Raw genomic sequence first — 25,321 nt, 5'->3', positions numbered from 1 at the left:
CTCGTGTTGTACTGAAATATTTCATCTCACTTTCAGTTGCTGGTCCAGAAAGACATGCATCGTCTCCTAATCCTGAACCTTATCTGGCAGTCCTGTGTGCACAACTGAGATACATGCAGGTCTATCAAATGGCACTAGAAGCCCATAATGAGGCACTACATTTATTCTTCTGAAAAAGTATTTCTTTGATATACAATTATCCACTTTGGAATACACATGTTGCATATCTGAGAGGAAGTTGTTATGCTTAAATAGCAATACTATGATGAAGTTCTATGTGTTCCCTGCACTCTCTCACCGACCCTCATCACCTTTACCACAACAAAGGAAGAATGTGCCTGACAGACTCAGCTGACATTCATTCTTTCATTAACAAAAATACCAGATGTCAGAACTTTAAAACCTCCTAATGTTACAGGATGTTGATTAATTAGAAAGGACTGAACTTGGTATTTCTTTTTTTCTTTTTCTTTTACTTTTCATATTGGTTGCATGAAATAGTGTGATAGAAAAACAGAAATGTTGTGAAAGCTGCAGTTTTATGTTATATTACATTTTTTTTCCAAAAACTTTGTCTCAAATTTGGTAAGAGTTTATCAGCTAAAATAGAATGGTGGAAAGTACCAAAACATTTTCCATTCTTGTAAAATGGATCGCCAGCACAAGACTGTGAAAGAGTGAAAACTGTTAGTTTGGTTTTTGCAGTTCTAACCGTTCTTTAAAGCTAGCTGAAACTTCTAATGGACTATTTTAAATATATTTTGCAGTTAATTTTAGTTCTCCCCTCTGGGATTTTTTAGCTTGTTTCTGTATGAAATACTCTGCTGTGGGAGAAATCCATGTCTATGTCCCACATCTGCGTTCACAGATGGAGCTACTCCAAAGACTCTTGCCAGAATTGAACAAGTAAATGTCTGGCCAAAATAATATACTAACTGCTCATTCCTGCACTAAGGGAAAGTGTCTTCAGTGAGTTCAGTCTTTGCCAAATTAATAGATTAACAGGATGTTCCTCAGAAACAACACTGATGTAATGGCTAACAGAGTTTTGTAATTGTTGCTGGTGACTGACAGTACATTTTGGGAATATTAAGGCCATTGGGAATATTAATCTCTTTGTTGTGTCAGAGAGAATAATTCCTATGATAAACAGCCATCAAAACTTGTATAATTTCTATTTTCTGAAGTCAATTATAAATACTTTTTTAAAAATACATCCATTTTTCAGAAACAATATTTTTCAATTAAATAGTACATGGAGAAAAAATACCATTTCAAAATGCATTTTTGAAAATAAGAATCAATCAACAGAACACAGAAATCACTTGTTGCTCTTTTTTAAGTGCTTAGGGATCCCCGTACAATATTTGGGAAGACTTTGGGGCCAGAGAGCAATAAGATCCAGAAAAAGCAGCATTATGTGAAGGAAGCTATTTAAGATAATAATAAAATTCTGCAGTTATAAATTATCCTTTCTTTCCTCCTGGGGTTTATGTGACTTCCTCTACCCTGGATTCATTACCTAGATTCCTCTCCTGGAAGTGGGTTCTTAGACCTTCCCTTTCAAAAGCTGAGCAGTGAATACTGTCAACAGCAGAAATGGATGGATGTGATTATGATGCCTCCCTTTTTATTAAAGAGCTTAACAGTTACAACACTCAGCAGGGTATGTTTTCCACCTCTTCCTCTAGGGCTGCAGAACTACCCCTCCCACATACTGACATAGTGACATACATTCCCCCTGAGAGAGTACACTGAAGACTAGGTTAGAGGATATTCAGAATATTGCAACACTCTCCTTCCCATCTGCTGAAGACGATCTGTAATATGGGAGATTGGATACCTGTACTCCCAACACAGCAAGCATACTAAAAGAGTAAGAATGAGCCTCGTGCACTGGATTTTCCAAATGCATGTTACAGGAACCAGTGCCCGGATGCGTATTACATTGAGTCACCTGCAGCAAGTGTCAGACCAAGCTGCTGAAAGCAGATTTCCAAACATCCTGAAAAAGCGCTGTGACTGATGTATGAAGGACCCATCATTTCTTTTCCTTCTTCCCCTCTATCCCTTGGTAATAACACTGCTCCATCTTGCAAAGATCTTAGTAACATAGGAAAGCACTAAGAATGCCTTCATATTAGTCATCTTGTCAAACACACAAAAAATGTACTCCATTCAGATTTAAGTTCACTTAGGTGCAAGGCTCGCTAGCCTGGAGCAGTCTGTCATGTTGCTGGGTGCATTTATATAGGCACAGAATTATAGGCACCCAGGGAAACTTAATGGCAAGTACTGAAATGGCTTTGGAGTTTAGCTGCTTCTGTGATTAGCACCAGCACAGCAGGAATTATCAGGACTCCGATTCTCAATTTAGGAACCATAATTCTATCTAAATGCTACTTAAATTCAGGTTTTGGTTCTGAACCTTCCTATCTAGCAGTGCCCTGTAAAACCAGTGGATTAAACACTTGGATAGGTTTCCTGATTAACTTTGATAAATTGGAAGGTAAATGTTTTCACATCATTCACACGTAAACCAGACATATTCAAACCAATGTTCTTCAGCAATCTGTTGGAGGAAAGATAATTATTTTAAAATTTAAAATCCAAAATTAAATCATACAATAGCTGATTTATTTACTATGCATCACATCTCGGACAAATTCTGCATGGCTCACAGGAGAAAAGATTTACAAGTTTTTCACAGTACTCAATTATGTTCCATCTTCCATGTAATTTTTTTTAAACATTTCAATCCTAATGACTTCAACTTTGATACATCTGATCACAGAATAATCAGTGATCATTCCACTGGTAAACAAAAATAATATATATGTGTCTGATTATACAATGTTATTTCATATTAAACCCCCACAAATTAATTGGTGGATTTTTTGCTTTTCCAGGATCCTCACAGTAATAATTCTTTAAAATTATTTACCTAGTTATTTACAGAACAGATTCTCTTATTATATGTTAGCACTTGACAATTCTAATTAACTCTTTTATTAAAGAAAATGACTTGGAATTCCTTTATATTCATGACAAGTTTAATCCTGTAATTTCATCATTTCTCCACAACATAGGTCTCATCATCAGGCATACTTGTATAAAATACTAACATCTTTAATGAAATAAAATCTGGACAGACTGCTTTACTACATTGCTCAAAAATTTAAATATCATTGCACTGTGCCTCAATGTGTTACTGTAATTCAGGTACAAATGAAAAACAATACTTTAGTTAAATGTTAATAAGACCTGGTGAATTGGTACTTAATAAATACTCTTTCCACATGAGAGGATAGTCAATATAGTTTAGGGATCTAAGAATATCTGAAATTGAATTCCAGCATTATCAGAAATACATTTTGAAGGCTTGGTACTGTTACTGTTTATAAAATAGAAATTACAGTACTTCCCCACTTTTCAAAGCTATTATTAGTAACAATTAGCACATCTACAATCCATTAAAGAAACTTTGCATTATCCTAAAGTAATTGCACCTGAAATACCTGGCCATATCCTGGTCTTCTCATTGATAAGAAGGTATAGAACGATTACAAAAACAATTAAAAATAGAAGGTCAGATAGTCTATCCTCTGAAGGATAAATCTAAGGGGGAATTCATGGTGAAAATCTGCAAATCTTGAAACAACTGTATTTTCTGCTCAAAGTTTTGCAATTAATAATTTTAATGAGATGAAATTAGGAAAGAAAAAAAGGTAAACATTGGTTTTAGGGTATTCAAACCAAACAAATTCTTGATATCATTCTTATGATGAATAATGAAAAGCTACAATATATAAAAATAGTATTAATACATTTCCATTAAATAGAATGCAGGGAATATCACTCTAAGGAATCCTAATTTTGCCATTCTTTTGCATTTTGATTAAATACATTTTGTACTAAACATTTATCACATCTGCTTCAGTTCTAATCTGTGTTTTAAACTTGTAACTCATTTGAACTGATGATAACATAAGGTACTTACTGAGAGGCTAGTTTATTTTAAAATAACAGTTAAATATTCTTTGGACTTTTCAAAAAATCTTTTCTAAATAGCAGACAATCTCTTATGGGTAAAATATGTCTTCTAAGTAATAAATAATATTTTTGTTATTTTTTGTTATATTTTTGTTATTTTTTTCATAAAATTGAGTCAGATTTGAAAAAAATAAATAAAATGTATTTTAAGGGGCCTTCATTTCTCCTGCAAAACATTGAATTATTTACTCAGAATGGAATTGGAGCTACATAAAATGACAGACTACAAGTAATACCTAATTACAGTGTACTGCATATTTTCAAATGACTGGGGAATAAACAGAATCATTGGATTATACTGATATCTTCAAAATTCTACAAATTAAGGAATAAGATTCTGAATTTGTCTTTTTTAGACTGTTGTTATTATTATAAGACCAGTTATAATCACAAGTTAAGCATCTGAGAAACATGGATTCTGAAGTTAATCAATCGTTGTTAAGTATATCTATCTATCTATATATATATATATATCTGGGCTCACACATTCCAGAAGAATGATAATGGATGATAAAAATCTTATTTAATACTCAGTGCTGTCTGATTTGTAATCAAATATGGTTTAGGTAATATCCTACTCAGATTTTCTCTGTAGTAATTTTCTTCACTATACTAACTCATTTTTGAGTTATCTACAATAGTCAATAAGCACTTAAAGGTCAAGGTCCTATAGTACATCTTTTGTCATCCTAAGCTTGCTAGGGGATTGTAAAAGTTTATGCATAAGTCGTCCATTTATCTATTTTCAATTATGTTCTTACACACTTTTAATTTGAGAATTCACTTATAAAGGGAGCACAATAGGCCCTAAAAATTTACATGTCTACATGGGAATGTACAGACTATGTCTTTTAAAATTTCTGATTTTAGTTTATCTTTTTCCTTTCTGCTGTCTAGCTCATCTCTTTCTGACTTCAGAACAGTAAACATATAATGATGTATTTAAACTGTCACCTTCAGTAATTTTAGAAACTCAGTAAGATTTTGTTGAGATTTACCTGATTCTAATCACTATTTACTCTCATCAAAAACCACATTAATGATATTCTGTAATGCATACAAATTTTCCATGCAAAAGCCTTACACTTGAAGCACAGTTTTAGGATCACCCACTTCTCCTCCATCACCAATTGTCAGTGTGTCATAGCCAATCTCCAGATCAAATTCTTCAAAATTTATCTGAATAACCTAGGAAATGAAATAAGTAAATATATTTTAGAAATGAAGAAATGTACCTGAGAGATGAGCCTGTAAATAAGCTTTTCAGCAGTGTAAATAAAATAGATTTTCCAATTAATAATTACATGTAACTTCAGCATATTTTACAATAAATTATTGTAATTAACAGGTTTGGTTCATGAAATATGAATTATAATAACTTTAAGGTGTCATCACTCTGCTGACCTCCTCAAAGCACCGTCATTTCACTTATTTATGTAGCTGTTACATGTTTAATACAGTTCTGAATAATTGTGTTACATTTTGATTAAGATATATTCAAAGGGCAATATAACTAATTGCACTTCATGCAATACAAATGTCTACAAATAACAACTGAATAATTGTACTTCACTGAGTAAATGCAGTGAAGGTGAAGAACATAATTTACTCCTGACATCTATAATCTGGCTCAAGTAGGATAAAGCTGCATAAAAGGTAAAAGTAATTTTCTTATTTCATGAACCTCAGTAAAATGCAACTATCAGAAGCATAGGCATTTTTTATATTCTGTAATTTAAATCACAGTATGCATATTTAATGCTGAAGGATAAAAAATTCAGCTCCATTTTAAGAATACAATGAGTTTTTCACTTAGAGAAAAATTCATCCATGTTATTAGAAAAGAAAATAAAGCATATTGTTTCCACCCATGTATTAATCATGCTAACTCTATCTTTATGAAAATAATAGAAGTTCCTCAAATTTACATATAGATAGAAATGACAGAATACTTATGCATAGGAATTTTTAATACCTTTGTCTGTAATAAATGTTCTTTAATTATTGTTATAATTGAGAACTGAGAGTGTTTGTGGATGCCATTCTGATGGATTAATATCATGTCCTTGAAAACCCATATTAGTTTGTTACACTGGGGTTTTAGTAATTGATAGAAGGACACGTTTCTATGAACAAAAGCCAGTACAGGCAAGCTGTACTGAGAAACTTATGTATGTTTCAAGGATTGTAATTTGTTCTGAAGGGAGGAGAAACACTTTTCTTTACAGGTATAAATGGGAACATAAGTACACTGAGGAACAGCCAGTTTGGCATGGGGAGGGGAGGGAAGGGAGGGGAGGGGGAGGGGGGGGGGAGGGGGGAGGGGAAGAGGGAGAGGGAGAAGGAGCAAGCACATTATACCCCAGGGAATACAGTGAAGTACAGAGAGTTAAGAGGGCCCAGATGGAGAAGACATGGGAAATGATGTAGCCAAGTAGCTGATTCGGTCTAATTGTCTGAGTAAGGCAGACTAAACCACACATAAATCTTCTTAATCTTCTTAGTGTAAAAAAAAATATTCTGGATAGTTTGAGTTGTTCTAGCCACAAAATTTGTAAGACTAGACATAAGAATTTAAACTGAAATCCATAACTAGATTTAAGGCTGACATACATTTCATTCACTATTTGAAAAAGAAAAAAGAAAAGTGTCTTATTTTTTGGTCCACATTTAAATTATGTGCAGTTACATCAGAGCAGGACAAAGGCTCTACAATAAAACATGAGAGTTTCTGGGCAAATAATATTAGTATTGAATTCAAGTTGAAAGTATATTTCACTTATTAACAGTAAAATACATTTTGCAATAATATCAATACTTAACTGCTACAGCATTGAAAACTTAAATTTATATTCATAATAACAATAAATCCAAGATGTTAAGAAAAATTGCATAATTAGTTCATCCACCTAAATCCTAATCCTGTTTTCCATTAAACACAAGAAGAAACCTAATCTTATTATCATATATTTCTTGGTAAGTGCAACAGTAACAATTTTTTTTAAATTAATATCCTTCCAGATATCTTATATTAATTGAGTACCCCCAAACTGATAGAAAACATCTGTCTTTTTGTACTTGAAGTACTTGTCTTTATAAGCAGTGTCAGAAAGCTAAAACAGCTTTTCTTTAGCAAAATCAACAATATTCCAAACTGCATATTTCATTGCAGAGGAGAGGACAGAGGTTAAGGAAAATATAAGTTCCTTTACAAGTGTTTCAAGATACATTTTTTTTAATTAGGGCTGACCAGAAAGAAAATACATATCTTTACCCATATGATTATGGTTCAAAATATTTTCTTAATTTCACTGGAGAAATGTAAGGTCTTTACCTTTTTTTTTTAACAATGCTCACAAATGAAAAAGTAAGAGAACTCCATGAAAAACATCTCACTCATTAGGGAATACTGTGGAAGATGAAAAAACAACTAAATTTAATTTTTTTGTTCAAATCATAGGCATTGGCTCGAATCTTTCCACTAGTCTCTGGTGAATCCCCAAATTATTGATTATTCTATTGTGATCTATTGGCTGCTCTGATGTAATCTCTCATTCTTCTGCAACCTGAAATTATTTTCTGAGATAAAGAAAGTTTTTTTATTTTTAATCAAAATAGAGGTACATGCAAAAAAATTTTATTATTTGTTTTTTCCGCATTAACATTTTTCAAAGAAGCGTGTTTTATTAAAAGATTTCTGGCCCACTCTCTTTGTAACTCACCTAAAACTGTGATAATGGGAAAGGTATGACTTTGAAAAGTGTACTTGTATAAAGCCACAGATGCATAGGTTCGTCTACATCTGTCCTGTATCATATTCTGTGAAACAGTTACATTTTTAACACAAGAAGTAGCAATGAAGTCATTAATAACTTTCACAACCTAAGAATATATTAAAAAAGAAAATATTATATTATAGTAACTGGCTAAATTTGGAATGTTAATGTGATAATCTTATTCTTGCAGTTGTTATTACCATGATTTCTTCTTAAAAGTTTCTAGATCGACTGAAAATTAGAAAATGTTGTAACTTTGTACAAAACTACCAGCAGTAAAACAAAACCAGAAACAGTAACCACCAAACAGGATCATATTTGATGTATAGGAAAAAGTAAAATATGATTGCTTGAGCCAGTAAATCATTCTGCATACCATGCATACCTCTGCTGGAAGAGGGTTAGAAACAGCTACCAATAACTACTCCAGACATGTTATAGTACAAATGAAATATTTCATAACTCCAGATTATTAAAGGGTAAGATAGCAACTGTATGTAACCTACTAATAAACAACCCATTTCAACTTAGGTTTAACATACTACACTTGAGCTGATTTACAGTACAAACTTTTACATTGCCAAATATAAACTTGCCATTTATTCGGCAAATATGCTCATCGACTGAAACTTGAAGACATTTAATTTTAAGGGAATTTGCACAAATGGAGCAAGAGTAACATATAGCAACAGCAGAGCTGTCAATATCCAACATGCAAGAGGCAGTTGTAACAAAAACTCATTTACTACCTATGATGTAGTGCACAAGCATTTATGTGTTGTAACTGAAAAACAACTGTGTATATTTTTTGGAAATTCCTCCTCTGCTGTTTATCTTTGACATGCAAAGCACACAATGTACAATACAAAATGTACTTTAAATCTTTGCAAATATGCCTGAATGGCAAAAAAATAAGTAATCTTAGGGATAAGATATTTTCAGACTCCTTGTTTTACAATGTCAGATTTAGTTTGATCAGAACCCAAGATGGCTGGATTTGGCAGTGCTCATTATATTGATTATTCCCTTCAGAATACTGAAAAGGTGTTTTGATGATATCAGCATTTAAAGTTGAGCATCCTGGAACCTTTCAAAATGAAAACTGAGATTTAGGTAAGATGAGTAAATAACTTAAAGTTTTGTAATAAACTTCCCAAAAATTCTGGTTTTACCAGTCATCTATCATTTTGTCTTTTTTTGTTTTTCTGAAAAAGCTGTAAATGGCAGACCAAAGGTAGGTGGCATCCTTGAATCAGTTTAACATTAGAGTAAAACCTCAAGATAATTCTACATTTTAGTCTGCTATTGCTTGTAAGAATAAACACTTTAGGGAAAACTGTGCTGATTTATTACTATATTCTACATATTCTTAAACCAGATTAGCATTACTAAATTGTGCTATTAATCTGATTAGTAGATGCACAGTAATCAGAAGCACAGGGACACATATTCTTGATCTGTAAATTCAAGTAAAATCTTTTTTCCAGTTTCCCAGAGCAAGATATTATCATCATTAATATAAATGAGATAAGATCCATTGTTTTTACTGATCCATATAAACAGTGATCATGTTTAAAATGTATTTACGTATTTATTGTATTTATGCTCCGCCCCACAATCTCATTGGGGAAAAAAAAAAAAAGTGCGGAGGGACCACAAAATTTTTTCAAATGGTCAGGTATACTTTCAGGGAACAATACTATGAACAAAAATATTTCACCAATTATTTGCCTGAACTACAAGATTCTGGATAGGAGGATGATACTATCAAAAGCGGGTTCTGGAAGGCAGGCACAAGAGGGAAATTTCAAAGATGCAGAATTCCAGTTGAGAGAGTTTACCACCATAGTCATGATCCATCATTTCACACATTATAAGTCAACTTATGATATCAGATATGTATCTGTATGGCTTCAGAACTGAGACAAATATTTTTACTTAAAATTAAGCAATATAAAAATTACTATCCTCTTCTTTTTCAGAAACAGCTATGCAGTAGTCCCTGAAATTAAGTACCTTTATAGCAGCTTTTGTGATGTATCCAGCAGGCAGCAGACTACTATAACTATCCTGATACAGACTAATCATATTTTGAATTTTGTTTCAGAGGATATTATTAAACATGTCCCTAGACACTACTGTCAGGAAAAAGGAATCTTTTCTTTCCTCTTCCTCCATACACACACATATATATAAACAACAAATGTATTTACAATGAAATATGCTGAGCTGTGCACTCTTTATTCACTAAAATAAATACGGAAGTAGCTAAAAGGAAGGCAATGGTCTTTCTACATCCTGGTCTGCTTTTGTTATTTATAAACCCAGAAGCAATAAACAACTTATAATTGCTGAATTATATTAAATTTATAAACCCAGAACCAAATAAACAAAAGAGACCATAATACTAATTATTATTATCCAAGCTATACAGAAAAAAGAAGTCCTATTTGAAAAATAACTTTCTGAAAATTATGATGGTGTACTTTGGTCTCTAATAATTTTGCAAGCACTTTTCCAAAGGAAGAAATGGCAGCAGAGATCTAATTTCTAACAAATTTCAGTAGACATACCTCCTTTCTGTGCCTTGGAATATACCCTTTGGAACCCACTCCTTGGGCAAAACCGAGCCTGTTATCCAGCTCAGAAGTAACACAGGAGAAGACTGTATTGAAAAGTTAATGGCTAACTTGAGAACTTCCTACAACTCTTCAGAGAGAGAACACGCATAGGAGGATGTGTTCCAGACAGCAATCTTTCCAGACAATTGTTTGATATGACTGTGCGTCTAACTCCTGATAGAACTAGCTCCCCAAAGATTTTTCAAGGAAAGTAGTGTTCCAGGTGAAGTACTCAACTTTTTAAAATTTCAAACCATACAAAGCAGAATAGTGTGTAACAGAAGCAAGTATATGTGCTGCAGAACTGCTTTTGAAGGGGAAATGTAAAGATTTAAAATTGTATGTATTTCCATATGTGCATCTGTTATCCTAAGGCTTCCAATGCAAATGTAACTCTAAAAATATTTTCAGATGTAATGTTTTCACTCCATAAAATTTGACATTTTACCAGTAAAATGATGATAATGAAGTTTCTAGATGTTATGAATCTTTTCTCCTAAGAAAGAGTACTTAAAAATTAAGCTAAGATATAGCTTAAATGAGATATATCCTAGATAATATTAATAGTAAGGAACAAATTTGAATTAAAACATCCTGCCAAGGATAATAATGCCAAAAAATAACGCAATAATATTATATGCTATTTTGCTGCACATTGCATATAATTCAATGATTCAAAATATCCAAGAACTGCTAGCAGCTTTGTAGCATAACAATAGTTAAATTGGCTCTTTGGTAGTCACCTATTACATGGACAAAACACAACCCAAAATGAAACAGCCTAATTATGAAGAACTTCTGTCCTTTCAAATTTAATTTAATCTTTGAGTATCAGAGGCATGAGAAAAGGGGGAGAGGTGGAAGAAAAAGAGAGAGAAAAGTTGGAGATTTATAGAAAAAAGCAGGTGGCACATAAAGCTATAAGACAATTCCAGAAGATAAATACTCACTAGCTGGACTGGAAAGTTCCTTCTATATTGTTGAGTCCATTTGTTGGCAATAGGATTCATCACACTTAACTGTAGACATCTACAGTTCAAACATCTATATTTGATGTAGGCTTCTTCATAACCAGTGAAAAAACCTGTCTAGAGGGTAATCCATTTCATCAAAAGGTGGGTAACACACACTAGATCAACCACAGCTTAGGAGTACCTATTTCTCTTCCTTGACTATAAAGTGAGACTAGGCTTTTATATATGGATGTCTACACTTTGGACATCTAAAATGGAATTCACTCACATAAATATATTTAAGTAGTACCATCTGAGATGCTGTAAAGCAGCCAAAAGATCCATACAAACCTGGCAGATAACAGGATCTTCAGGAGAACTGTGCTCTATTGGGAAGGCAGCTGAAGACCAGATGGGGTTATCCTGGAGTACTACATGCCAATGGTTGCCAGTAATCTCAATCCTACAGATAGCAGATGCATTCTGCTTTGCAGAGTCATTGGTAAACACATCATGTAATTGTTTTCATGTGGTTCTTTAAAAGGGGCTTTTGTTTTGTTCTGGTTTGGTTTTTTTTTTAACTCCAATACTAATGCTAAATATCAATTTTCCGTAGAGGCTAATCCTGCAATCAGTTATTTATAAAGGTCATTTAGAATTATTTACTTTGGGGCCACAATAATTGAAAACAAATGTATAGTCCTTCCCTATCCTGAAAACAAATACTATTGGAAAGTCTTAAAATGGAAGGATAGCACATTAAAATAACAGCATGAAGAGATTATATTTTTATTTTTCATGTTACTGTTTTCTGTTTGCATAGAAGTATGACCTGTATTGTGTTGGCTTGCACTCACAAGAAGAGTTCCTGAGATTAATTAATCAGAGGAATACAGTCTCAACGTTTAATCAACTTATGCAGCCCCAATAAAAATAAGTATTCTACAAAAAAGATATTATCTTGTAAATAAGGCCTTCTACAAAGAAACAAAAATAAATAATAATTACACTATTTAATTCAACTATCAATATAGAATCCACAAAGGGAAATAAAGGAATGCAAATAAATCATTAAGCAAACACATTGTCTTTTACTTAAGTCATTGTGTTTATCATGTTCCTAACAATACAAATTATTATATAACTTTCATCTTGTGAACCAGGATATTGTGTTGTGGGTTTGGTTTTTTTTTTACCTCTAAGCAGTTATTTCAGATAGGATTTTGCCGTATTTTCTCAAATCAAATACCTTAACCTTTGCAAATGCTGTCTCATTATACCTCTAAAAATTACTAGTGGTTGTACATAAAATTAAGTTAATTTCACTCATTTTTATTAAGCTTCTAGAAAAGAAGATAAATTTTTTGATCTAGACACTGAAGGAAATGAGTGGTTAGTAACCGACTTTAACATGGTGTGGGAATGGCATTTGTACCTAGAAAACAACAAGAGAGGGAAAGGGTGGACTTGGAAATTCTGGCCACCTCTTTAGTGCCAGAACACCTATTACTGATCTACAAAGAAATCTATTTCTGCAAACGTTATCTTGCAAAAAAACACGGTATGCATGGTCCAAACATACTAGCAACAGCAAGAAATCCACCCCACTGAAACATATCCATAAGATAGCTACTTTCATCAGTTTTCACTTAACTCTAGAAAAAAAACACCTATAGGCTGCTGATAATGTCATGCCCCCCCTTTGCTCATCAATCAGAAGGAATTCTCTGGTTGCCTTCTCTGGTAGAAGTGAAACTAGGCAAGGAGAAGAAAATAAATCCTGTTTATATCTGTGTGTCCTCATATGCCCTCAGGATGGTTAATTGCTTTTGTGCTGACAATGTCTGTACAGTAAGTAAATGATGTGCATTTATATCTGATGGTATAAGCTAATGAAATTCTGCTGTCTGATTGATAGGCTTTACCTCCATAATTTCCCACAGAATCACAGGTCCCTCCATCAAAATAATTGTGTTATTATATATTTGATTATAGAAGAATAGTTTCAGTAGGAAAATATATTGAATCCATCATTTATTATAAGACTGAGGTATAATTTTATTTAAATTATTTATACTGAGGTATAATTTTATTTAACATTAATACTACCATGGAGCAGCTAATCCTGGAAACCATTTCCAGGAACATTAAGGACAAGAAAATCATCAGGAGTAGTCAGCATGGCTTCACCAAGGGGAAGTAATGATTGATCAACTTTTATAAACTTCTGTGATGAAATGACTAGCCTGGTAGATGAGAGGAGAGCAGTGGATATTGTCTACCTTGGCTTCACGTGGGCCTTTGACATTGTCTCCCATAAGATATTCATAGACAAGCTGTTGATGTATGGGCTGGGTGAACAGACAGTGAGGTTGATTGAAAACTGGATGAAAGTGTGGGCCCAGAGGGTGGTGATCAGTAGCACAAAGTCTAGTTGGAGGCCAGTAACTGGTGGGGTATCCCAGGGGTCAATACTGGGACCAGTCTTGTTCAACATCTTCATTGGTGATCTGGATGATGGGGCAGAATGTACCCTCTGCAAGTTTGCCACAACACCAAACCGGGAGCAGTGGCTGATATGCCGGAGGGTCATGCTGCCATCCAGAGGGACCTCAACAGGCTGGAGAAACAGAACAACAGGAACCTCATGAAGTTCAACAAGGGGAATTGCAAAGTCCAGCCCCCAGGGAGGAATAACCCCATGCACCAGTATATGCTGAGGGCCACCCAGCTGGAAAGCAGCTTTGCAGAAGTGTACCAGGGGGTCCTGGTGGACACCAGGTTGAACATGAGCTAACAATGTGGCCTTGCTACAAAGAAGGCAAATGGTATCCTCAGCTGCATTAGAAAAAGTATTGTCATCAGGTCGACAGAGGTGATCCTTACCCTTGGCTCAGCTGTGGTGAGACACATATAGATGTGGTGTCCAGTACAAGAGAGACTTGGACATACTAGAGAGAGTCCAACAAAGGGCCGCAAAAATGATGAAGGGACTCAAGCATCTCTCCTATGAGGAAACACTGAGAGAGCTGAGACTGTTCAGCCTAGAGAACAGAAGGCTCATAGAGGATCTTATAAATGTATATAAATATCTGAAGCGAGGGTGCAAAGAGGATGGAGCCAGGCTCTTTTCACTGATGGGACAGGACCAGAGGCAATGGGCACAAACTGAAACACAAGAGGCTCTGTCTGAACATCAGGAAACAGTTTTTTACTGTGAGGGTGACCGAGCACTGGCACAGGTTGCCCAGAGCAGTTGTGGAGTCTTCCTCCTTGGAGATATTAAAAAGCCATCTGCACATAGTCCTGGGCAACTGTCTCCAGGTGGCCCATCTTGAGCAGGGGGGTGGACGAGAGGTCCCTTCTAACCTCAACCATTCTGTGATTCTGTGAAAATTTAATCAACTAAAAATTAGGCGTCTGCTCAAAAATGATAACTTACAAGCTTCGCACCTAGTGCTTTTCTACAGATAATCTGTTTGGAGATAAATTAATCTTGCCTATTTTGGACATTCCTCTTAGGATAAATAATTAATCAGTACATTAGGATTTGTACCTCTAATGAAACTAATATCTCTTCATTAACTGGAGGGAGAGTTTAAAATAAAGTCTACCACCTATGGCAATTAACCTTCTGTTGACTAAAGCTGGATGACACTGATCTACATAAAGTTTCTCTCTTCCATAAAATTGTCCCTCCATGGTTTCTTTATTGCAGTTGTGAAGAAGAGAGGAATGACTATTGAGAACAACATGCTAATTATTTCCTATTACATCTAGCTGAACACAACTCCCTGCCTGGGCAGCATTTGATATAGTAGCATGAGGAATAAATGAAAGGAATGGTAGATTTTAGAGAAAGGTGAGAGAAGATGCGCTACAGAAACACATGGCTATGTGGTTAAAAAGAAATTTATATCCATATTAGGAAGTTGGGCATAGCTAACCTAAGATCACTTTTGTTTTCTTAGGCTGTCAAAACTCAGAATGGCAACAAGGCCAGCTGTAAACAAAAAGGAGAAAACAGTTTTGAAATGTCTCTAAACATTAATATTCAACAAAAAGTTCTATACCAGAGGCCAAAATGCTAATAAATTGAAGTTTACAAAAGTCAATAAAGCAGGTTTGGTTTGCAGGTTTTTTTTTAAGACATGCATAAATATTGAATTAAGCGTAAAATCCTTAAAATGTACATACATAAGTACTTTATAAATATAAGTACTAATCATAGAATCATAGAATGGTTTGGGTTGGAAGGGATCTTTGAAGATCATCTAGTCCAGCACTCCATGCCATGGGCAGGGACATAATTCACTAGATGATGTTTTCAAAGCCTCATCCAACCTGACCTTGAACACTTCCAATGATGGGGCATCTACAACTTCTCTGGGCAACCTGTCCTCACCACCATCATTGTAAAAAATTTGTTCCTTATAACCAATCTAAGTCTACCCTCTTTCAGTTTAAAACCATTACCCTTTGTCTTCTTACTACAGGCCTTGGTAAAAAGTTTTTCTCCATCTTTCTTATAATCCCCCTTTACATGATGAAATGTCACAATAAGGTTTCCCTGGAGCCTTCTCTTCTCCAGGCTGAACGATCCTAACTCTCTCAGCCTTTCTTCACAGCAGAGGTGTTCCAGCATTCCGATCACTTTTGTGGCCCTCCTCTGGGCCCACTCTAATAGGTCCATTGACATATGTGGGCTTCCTCACAAAAGCATGTAAATGACTGATGAGGTTTAAGACTAGTTCCAAAACACAATGTAAATGGATTTCCCAACTTTGAAGCTGTGATCCATACAATCATAAGTACACACCACCTAACCCCTACGGCATTTAAACTCACAACATAGCTCTGGTTTTGACCTGTATATTCACCAGATATACCAAGGCTATGAGGCAACATATGAGAACATTTGGAATTATTTTTCTCAGTAACATCATTTTTACAGTGGCAAAACACAGTACCTGCCCATTCAGATCAGACAACTGTTAATATTCCAAACTCTCAACTTTGGTTCCTCCTGTCTAATCTAGCCTTCTGAATATGTTTCATACATCTTAGAAAAACATTCTCCAATGTTACTTTGAGAAAATTATGGATGGATGTCAGTCCCAGATAAGCATAAGTTTGGACAGCAATAAGAGCTTCAAATGTCCTTTTCTTTCTCCTAATAGAGGGATTTGGACTTTCTATTAATAGGGAGTTTTTTTCCAGAAAGATTTGTTATATTTGGAATTCATTTCCTCACTGATTTTTAGTGGTATTTGAGCACTTAATGCTATGTCTCTTCGATAACATCGATCTTAAGGTTAAAAGGTTTTTATAGCAATTTAGTTAAGCTTCTGATGTTATGAAGCAGGTGAAATATATTTAATTAATAACATTATCCCAGTAAATAATAAATAAAAAGAGCTGAGACTAAAAGATCATACAGCAGAGTTAGCAAAAGCATATTAGAGTAAGACTCAAATCTAAGAATATTTCTAAAGAAAACAAAAGTAGTCTTAAAACACTGTATTTAAATTAACTTTAAATACATAATGTTCTGTGAGTTCCATTTTCTACTTTTTAAAAGCTATTTTTGTAGGAAAACCCATCAGTCCATTTTACTACTTTCCAAGGAGATGTGTTAGGAAAACCCTGGAACTTTTTGTGCCTTTTGCCCTAAAGACTTCTTCTTTTACTTCCACATATAGGGAGACAATGATGCTCCAGATAGCCTAAAAAAGTATGACTTGCCAACACCATTATAAATAAATAGTAATAGCTATAAGCAAGAAAAAAATCAACCAATCTATAAAACAACAATGACAAAATCATGATCATCCTTCCCTCATAAAACTAAGCTCACTGTCAGAGTTGAAAAATAAAATAATCATTGTTCTGATATAGAAAGATGAGTGCAATCATAGGAAGGGGCTGAGGACTTCTAATCAACTTGCCCCTGCTTCTGTTCTTCCATTCAGTAGTTAGCCAAAAGGGATATCCTTGCATGCAGCATAGAAGTCTGCCCTTTTTCATCATCAGTAAGCCGTCTGCTCCAAAAGAAAACACAGAGGTCACTAACCGATGTCAGCCTAACCTGATGAGCAGCTACACATCCTGAAGGGGACAGAAACACAGGAGTGCTATTAGTGACTTAAGTTTCAGCAGATGTACCTGCAAGCATCACCTTCAGTTTCATTTGTGAATATGTATTGGGTTTACATGGCAAGGTTTTGGTAGCAGGGAGGGACTGCAGGGGTGGCTTCTGTGAGAACTGATCAGGAGCTGCCCCATGTTGGAAAGAGCCAGTTTCAGGTGGCTCCAAGACGGACCTGCCACTGGCCAAAGCTGAGAAAATCAGTGATGTTGGTAGTGCCTCTGTGATAACATATTTAAGAAAGGGTAAAAAATGCTGCACAACAGCAGCTGAAGGAGAGGAGTGAGAAAACGTGAGAGAAACAACCCTGCAGACACCAAGGTCAGAGAAAAAGAGGAGGAGGAGGTGCTCCAGGCGGAGGAGCAGAGATTCCCCTGCAGCCTGTGGAGAAGACCGTGGTGACGCAGGTTGTTCCCCTGCAGCCCATGGAGGTCCGCAGTGGAGCAGATATCCACCCTGCAGCCCATGGAGGACCCCACGCTGGAGCAGGTGGATGTGTCCTGAAGGAAGCTGTGACCCCGTGGAGAGCCCCTACTGGAGCAGGCTTCTGGTAGGGCCTCTAACCCTGTGGGGGCCCACGCTGGAGCAGTCTGCTCCTGAAGGACTGCACCGCATGGGAAGGACCCACACTGGAGCAGTTAATGAAGAACTGCAGCCTGTGGGAGGGACGCAATGCTAGAGTAGGGGAAGAGCATGAAGAGGAAGGAGTGGCAGGGACATAGCGTTATGGACTGATGACAATCCCCATTCCCTGTCCTCCCCTGCTGCTTGGGGGGAGGAGATAGAGAAGTGAGGAGGAAAGTTGAGCCTGGGAGGAAGGGAAAGGTGGGGGAAAGGTGTTGTTTTAGATTTGTTCTTTTTTCTCAATTTGATTGGCAATAAATTAATTTGATTTCCGCAAGTCGAGTCTGTTTTGCAAATGATGTAACTTGTGAGTGATGTCCCTGTCCTTATCTCGACCCACAAGATTTTTCATTGTATTTTCTCCCCCTGTCCTGTTGAGGAGGGGGAGTGATAGAGCAGCCTGGTGGGCACCTGGCAGCCAGCCAAGGTTAACCCACCACAGAATGGTACCATGAACCTTTAAAGGAGTCACTTCATAGAAAACAAACAAACAAACAAACAAACTACCAGCAGCTCCATTTCCCAGTCACATATCAGAAAAAGGTATATATTGAGCAGAACAATTTACTATAAAGATCACTTACAAGAGCAACCGAGTGAACTCAACTGTGGAGGGAAGTGACAAGTCTCTGTGCCAAAAATTCACCAAACAAAAAAGACTGAAACATATCAATTGCTCACAGTGCAAGCACTGGAAACTTCCTATCAAAGTCTCTGGGTCATATGCATATGTCTTCTAAAAGTTCTAGCTTGGGTGTACATATTCATCATAAGTACAAATAAGAAAATATGTTGGCATTCAAAGTGTATGGGAGACATAACTTAGACTGATTTTAGGAACTTACAGAAAGTCAAACAGAACTAAAACTCAGATTCGGCCTTTAATTCTATCTCAAGTTTTAATCAAAGGTGGAGTTAATACCTGAAATTCAGGTTATGGCTAGAATCCAAAATTGCCAACATCTGAAATAGAAGTAATTACTCCTGTTGCAGTTATTGCAATAGGCACAATCTTTCACCCATTTCCTATGGGTAGATCATATTTTCAGAGCATAAAACATTGCTCCTATAGGAACAGAAATGGCAGAAAAGTATTTAGTGAGATAAAATCTACAGTAATTAATAAAATGTACCTGTCTTCCTTTCATAATGAAAGTGGAGTTATAGTAAAATTGCAGGATGGGAGGACAAGTCATTTATCCATCTGCAATTGCATTACTTTTTTTTATCCACGTCTCTTTTATTTTACTATTTTTCTCCAACACTTAACCCAAAGCACATTAACATACCTCCTGACTCCAAATCCTCTCATTCAACACTTGATTCTATTCCCTCACTGCTGAACCTGCTAACTTCCTGTCTTAGAAACAGCTGGATTCCCTTCTATGCTCTTACTCTGCTGAGACAATCTGCCCTCCCTCCACATATATTTCTAAGATTTTTTTTTAAACTGCAGTATATATGTCCCTCAGATTTTTTTAACTGGATCAAAATGTTCATGAACAATATGGAAGAATAGTGTAGCTGACTACAAAGAAACTGAATGTGTTCTGAACAGAACTGAAATATTTTTACACTTTCTAGTTTCATATAGAATAAAAGTACATTATCTCCTATTGATAAATACAGTACCAGCTTTTTTTAATCTGCATGGATGAAAAACAGGATTATGGTTAAACTATATAGTTAAGAGTGAGCTTAAATATACTCATATTTTCTAATCATTTCACTGACTGTAACACCCACAATACATCTTCACACTAGGCTTAGGAAAAGCCAAGTTTGAGATACTTGCTTGTAAAAAGAGCTGCAGTGCAGTTTGTTCCAACAGGCCTGACCAAAACAGACTTCATGAAATGAGTGCTTGAGTTCATGCTAAAGCAACCAGCTTGCTTGAGATTTATACTGTCAACCTGAATAAATATGGATGGCAACTGGGTTTAGGCTTGACAGCAAGCTTAGGAAATGTTCCACTGACAGTTTTGACATCGTTAACGAAATAACATAGCTGTGGTAAATTAAATATAAACACTCAGCTTTTTGTTGAATTTGTTTTGCTTATTTTTGCCTTGGCCTAAAAAGCACAAAAACTCAGAAATGAAAAGATGAAATTTTTGCAGGAGGAAAAGAGCAACATCATGACATAAGGATGGAGGAAGGGAAGAATGGAATGGAAGAATATAAAAAAAATCAAGAATATCTTAATATAGAGTGATTAAATGAGAACCATATTTAATATCAATTCAGTAACTGTTGCAAGTTATTCCCTCAGTAAACTTCTTCAGACTTGCAGAAAATATCATGTGGGGAGTTTCCCAGATATTTTGAACCATTTCAGCAGTTTCTCAGAAAGTAATGGACTACAGCAGTTAGAAAGAGATGTCATAAATTTTCAGTAGGCTCTGCTATTAAGACAAAATTCAGATTATAGATTTCCTATTGGATGTTTGACATCCACAAAAAAACCTAGCAAAAATAGTAATTAAAAAAACCCAAACCTGAAACCAAAACAAAACCCAACTATCTCCTCTCAGACAGAAATCATTATTGATTTCAAAATTATTTAAAAACGCAATAGATAAAAAGATGAGAATGTGAACACTGGCAAACTTTTGAAACCTATATTCTAAAGAATACGTTTTGAACTTATATTCTAAAGAATACATTCTAAAGAATACTTTTATGCAGGTAGTAAGAATACTTTTATGCTTGAAATACACTGAATGTAAAATTTAGAATATGATGGTGGCAAACAAAAAGTAACATGTAATCGTGTAAAATTTATTTTTTTAAAATTCCTGCCATGTAAAATTAACAGAACCAGGACCTAGTTTTCTGATCCATCTAAATTTAACAATGAGCTTATATATTTAGTTTCTCCTTACAATTTTGGAAAAAAGCTTGGTCTTTTTTTTAAAGGGACCCTTCTGCTTATTTTTCTCCTTCTTAATGCATAGTGGTGAACAATATGTGGTGTGAATATGGCTGAGAACTGTCAGAAAGGCTGTCATTCTAGCACTGATGTTTTCCACAGTGTTTCTGTCACTGTGGATTAGGAAAAAATCAGCAAGTATAATTCATAAGACTTGAACTCTGGTTAACTTTAGCCCTAATTCAGATTTCACTGATATTTTAGCCTGTTGTTAAATTTAAACTGATCATTTTGTAGCCCATCCTTTTAAAGGGCAAAACCAAGAGTCACAGTTGCAATTTTCTTATCCCACATGCTATTTAAGCAAACAACATGAACTAGGTTTTAATGTAGCCCAGCAAATAGTATTTTTGCCATTACTAGTAAAAAAATCACAGGATATGAACTGACCTGATAATGAGCATCTCAGCATTATTTGGCTTTCTCTTGGCCTAAACTGGTTTTAGCATGCTTACGCTATGATAACAATTAGCTAGCAATTACTGCCTAACAGGTCTGGTTTAGCTCTGTGAATACTATATATGGCAAAAAAACCTAACAAACCAGGACATTCACTGTCTAACAAACAACAGCCCTTTATATTAAGTGAAGCTGAGGAAATTGCGCAACTTTCAAATTTTACCTTGTACCAAATGAAAAGGAAGCAGGTGAAGATACAAAAAAAATAATTGTGCTTTGGTACAGTGCTGGAAACAGTCTTCTTACTTAATTAGCAATGAGACCAATTTATTTTGTTAAGCTAAAGCAGAGGGATACAGCAAACTAATACTACTGTATACAATACAGAATATTTTAAATTTTTTAGGTATTAGCTAAGAATGAAATAATTAAATTCACCATTCTTATATTGGTAAAATACCTAGAGCATTTGAAGCACCATAATTTAAGAATGCCTATAATGAAGAATTGCCATATGATTTCACTCTACCTGTGAAACAGGTAATTTGCAGATTTATAATCTACAAATCTACATATGTCTTTTATTTTGTTTTTTTTTTTTCTACGATATGCATATTAATAGCAGATAACACCTTTATTTCCCTCACTGTCTGGAATTTTATAATTTGTATCATTCATTTTGTGTTTTAAAATTAATAACAAAGATTTTCTGAAAAAGGTCAAGGAACAGCTGCAGAATTTGTGTCACTACAAGCAGCAGTAGATACATGAGTTATGGAAGCAATAAAACATACAAAATGAGGTTTTGTCATTCAGAAAATACAATACAGAAAATCTTGCAAAGTTTATAACAATATGAAAATGCTTTCATGATGATAATTCTTTAAGTTCAAGAAATGACATTTAATGTTTTAGAATATCAAATTGTGATGGTTGCCAGCTTTAGCAAAAAATGCTAAATCAATCCATCCAGTGTTTATTCTGGTAAGATGAGACATTGTAGGTATTTAGTGCAGAGAAATTTGAAGACACTTTCTTTTTTTAAAAACAAGTAGATAAAGTTATCATGGTTTGTGTTGAAGCAGCTTTCACAGAAAATGCTTTTCTCTATTTTCTATCTAGTTGATATTAACTGAATCAGTCTTCCAGTGTGAAAAAAAAATTTTTATGTTGCTTAAATATATGTGTGTGTATATATATATTTATAAAAATATCTCTCTTTTGGTTAAGCCCATCAGAAATCATTAGCTTCCTCTACCTATGGTTTTCCTACACAAATCTATAAATAAAATAAGTCTTCTGCTCTGGGCTTCTCTTTTCAGCCTGAGAAGCTGCAAATTCCAGAGACCTGGTTGATATTCCGGGATCACTGCCTCCAAGCTCAATAATGGTTCATCCCAATGAACAGAAAATCAAGCAAAGGTACTAGTAAGCCTGCATGAATGAACAAGGAGGTCCTGACTAATCTCAAACATAAAATGGAAGCGTAAGAGAGATGGAATCAGGACCAGAACACCCAGGAGTACAGAGACACTCCTTTGAACATGCAGGGATATTTCTAGGAAAGCCAAAGCCAATCTGGGGTTAAGTCTGGCAAGGGACATGAATGGAACCAGTCTGATTGAGGGGAGGAAGGCTCTACAGAGGGACCTGGACAGGCTGGATGGATGGGCTGGGGCCAATTGTATGAGGTTCAACAAGGCTAAGTGCAAGGTCCTGCACTTGGGCCACAGCAACCCCATGCAACGCTACAGGCTTGGGGAAGAGCGGCTGGAAAGCTGCCCAGCAGAGAAGGACCTGGGAGAGCTGGTTGACAGCTGGCTGAATATGAGCCAGCAGTGTGCCCAGGTGGCCAAGAAGGCCAATAGCATCCTGGCTTGTATCAAAAATAGTGTGTCCAGCAGGACTAGGGAAGTGATCGTGCTCCTGTACTCGGCACTGGTGAGGCCGCACCTCAAATACTGTGTTCAGTTTTGGTCCCCCCACTACAAGAGAGACATTGAGGTGCTGGAGCACGTCCAAAGAAGGGCAACGAAGCCGGTGAAGGGTCTAGAGCAGAAGTCTTATGAGGAGCGGCTGAGGGAACTGGGGTTGTTTAGCCTGGAGAAAAGGAGGCTGAGGGGAGACCTTATTGCTCTCTACACCTACCTGAAAGGAGGTTGTAGAGAGGTGGGGGTCGGTCTCTTCTCCCAGGTAACAAGTGATAGGATGAGAGGAAATGGCCTCAAGTTGCAGCAGGGGAGGTTTAGACTGGATATTAGGAAATTTTACTTCATTGAAAGGGTTATCAAGCACTGGAACAGGCTGCCCAGGGAAGCGGTTGAGTCGCCATCCCTGGAAGTATTTAAAAGACGTTTGGATGAGGTGCTTAGAGATATGGTATAGTGGTGGTCTTGGTAGTGTTAGGTTTACGGTTGGACTCGATGATCTTAAAGGTCTTTTCCAACCTATACGATTCTGTGATTCTGTCATTCTGTGAACAAGAAGGGCTTCTACAGGTATGTCAGCAGCAAAAGGGAGATGACAGAAAGCAGGGGCTGTCCACTGAATGGGGCAGGTTGCATGGTGACAAAGGACATGGAAAAGACCAATGAAGACGAATACCTTCTTCACTTCTGTCCTCACTGATAAGACTTGCTTTCAGGAATCCCAGGTCCCTGAGATCAGAGGGAAAGTCTGGAGCAAGGAAGAATTATTCTTGCTGGAGGAGGATCAGGTTAGGGAACATTTAATCAAATTCGATATACACAAGTCCGTGGGGCCTGAAGGGTTGTACATATGGGTGCTGAGGGAGCTGGCCAATGTCATTGTGAAGCCACCCTCGATCATCTTTGAAAGGTCGTGGTGATCAGGAAGTGATTCCTGAGGACTGGAAGATCATTCCATTAACATTCCTATCTTCAAGAAGGGCAAGAAAGAGTATCTGGGAAAGACAGGTCAGTCAGCCTCACTTTGATTTGTGGGAAGGTGATGGAGCAAATCCTCCTGGACACCATTTTCAAACATATTAAGGACAGGAGGATGCCTGAATGTAGCAAGCATGGATTTATGAAGGGGAAATCATATCTGATCAACTCGATAGCCTTCTACAATGAGATGACTGGCTTGGTGGATGAGTGGAGAGCAGTGCATGATGATCTTCAGTGAGGTTTTCAAAACTGTCTTCCATAACATTCTCATAGACAAACTGATGAAGTACGGGTAGATGAATGTACAGTGAGGTAAGAAACCCAGCTGGAGGCCCATCACTCTTGATGTACCCCAGGAGTCAATACTGGGTCCAATCCTGTTCCACATTCTCATTAATGACCTGAGTGCATCTTCAGCAAGTTTTAAGTTGATACAGAACTGTGAGGAGTGGCTGATAGACCAGGGGGTTGTCCTGCCATTCAGAGGCTGGAGAAATGGGCTGACAGGAACCTCACAAAGTTCTACAAAGCAAATGGAAGTTTCTTCTTCTGGGGATTAACAACCCTATGCACCAGTACACACTCAGGGCCAACTGGCTGGAAAGGAGCTTTGCAGAAAAGGCAGTGGGGCTCCTCATGGACAGCAAGTTGAACATAAGCCATCAATGTACCCTTTAGGCTAGGCTAACTCATGGTTTTCTCTTTGATTTTCCACAACCACAGTAAAATAAATGTCAGTATTACTTCAGTATTTAGAGGGGTTTTTTAAATATTTGGGTAAAACATTCTCACAAAGTTAACTTTTTATAAATCGATTGTAAATTTCCTATATGAAAGTTGTTCAACTGTCCTGAAATATTTCAAATTTAAGCAGAATGTAAGAGTATGCCTTTCAATAAGCAGCAG

At 36.1% G+C, this 25,321-nt stretch overlaps 1 protein-coding gene and 1 long non-coding RNA gene across 5 annotated transcripts in view; one reads left to right on the top strand and one right to left on the bottom strand.

The window, feature by feature from the left end:
* The window catches only part of LOC140647425 (uncharacterized), a 37,741-nt gene extending 31,553 nt beyond the window's left edge, over positions 1–6,188 (top strand). For both annotated transcript variants that reach the window (XR_012040763.1, XR_012040762.1), the window contains one exon: positions 37–6,188. This is a non-coding gene — a long non-coding RNA (uncharacterized lncRNA). The remainder of the gene's footprint in view (positions 1–36) is intronic.
* The window catches only part of CSMD3 (CUB and Sushi multiple domains 3), a 782,968-nt gene that overhangs the window by 414,507 nt on the left and 343,140 nt on the right, over positions 1–25,321 (bottom strand). For all 3 annotated transcript variants that reach the window (XM_072852006.1, XM_072852007.1, XM_072852008.1), the window contains one exon: positions 5,138–5,241. In XM_072852006.1, coding sequence (XP_072708107.1) covers positions 5,138–5,241 — 104 coding nt within the window. The remainder of the gene's footprint in view (positions 1–5,137; positions 5,242–25,321) is intronic.

Source organism: Ciconia boyciana, chromosome 2 (genome assembly GCF_034638445.1).
Source record: "Ciconia boyciana chromosome 2, ASM3463844v1, whole genome shotgun sequence".
NCBI classification, from domain to species: Eukaryota; Metazoa; Chordata; class Aves; order Ciconiiformes; family Ciconiidae; genus Ciconia; species Ciconia boyciana.
This window is presented reverse-complemented; position numbering and strand designations above follow the sequence as displayed.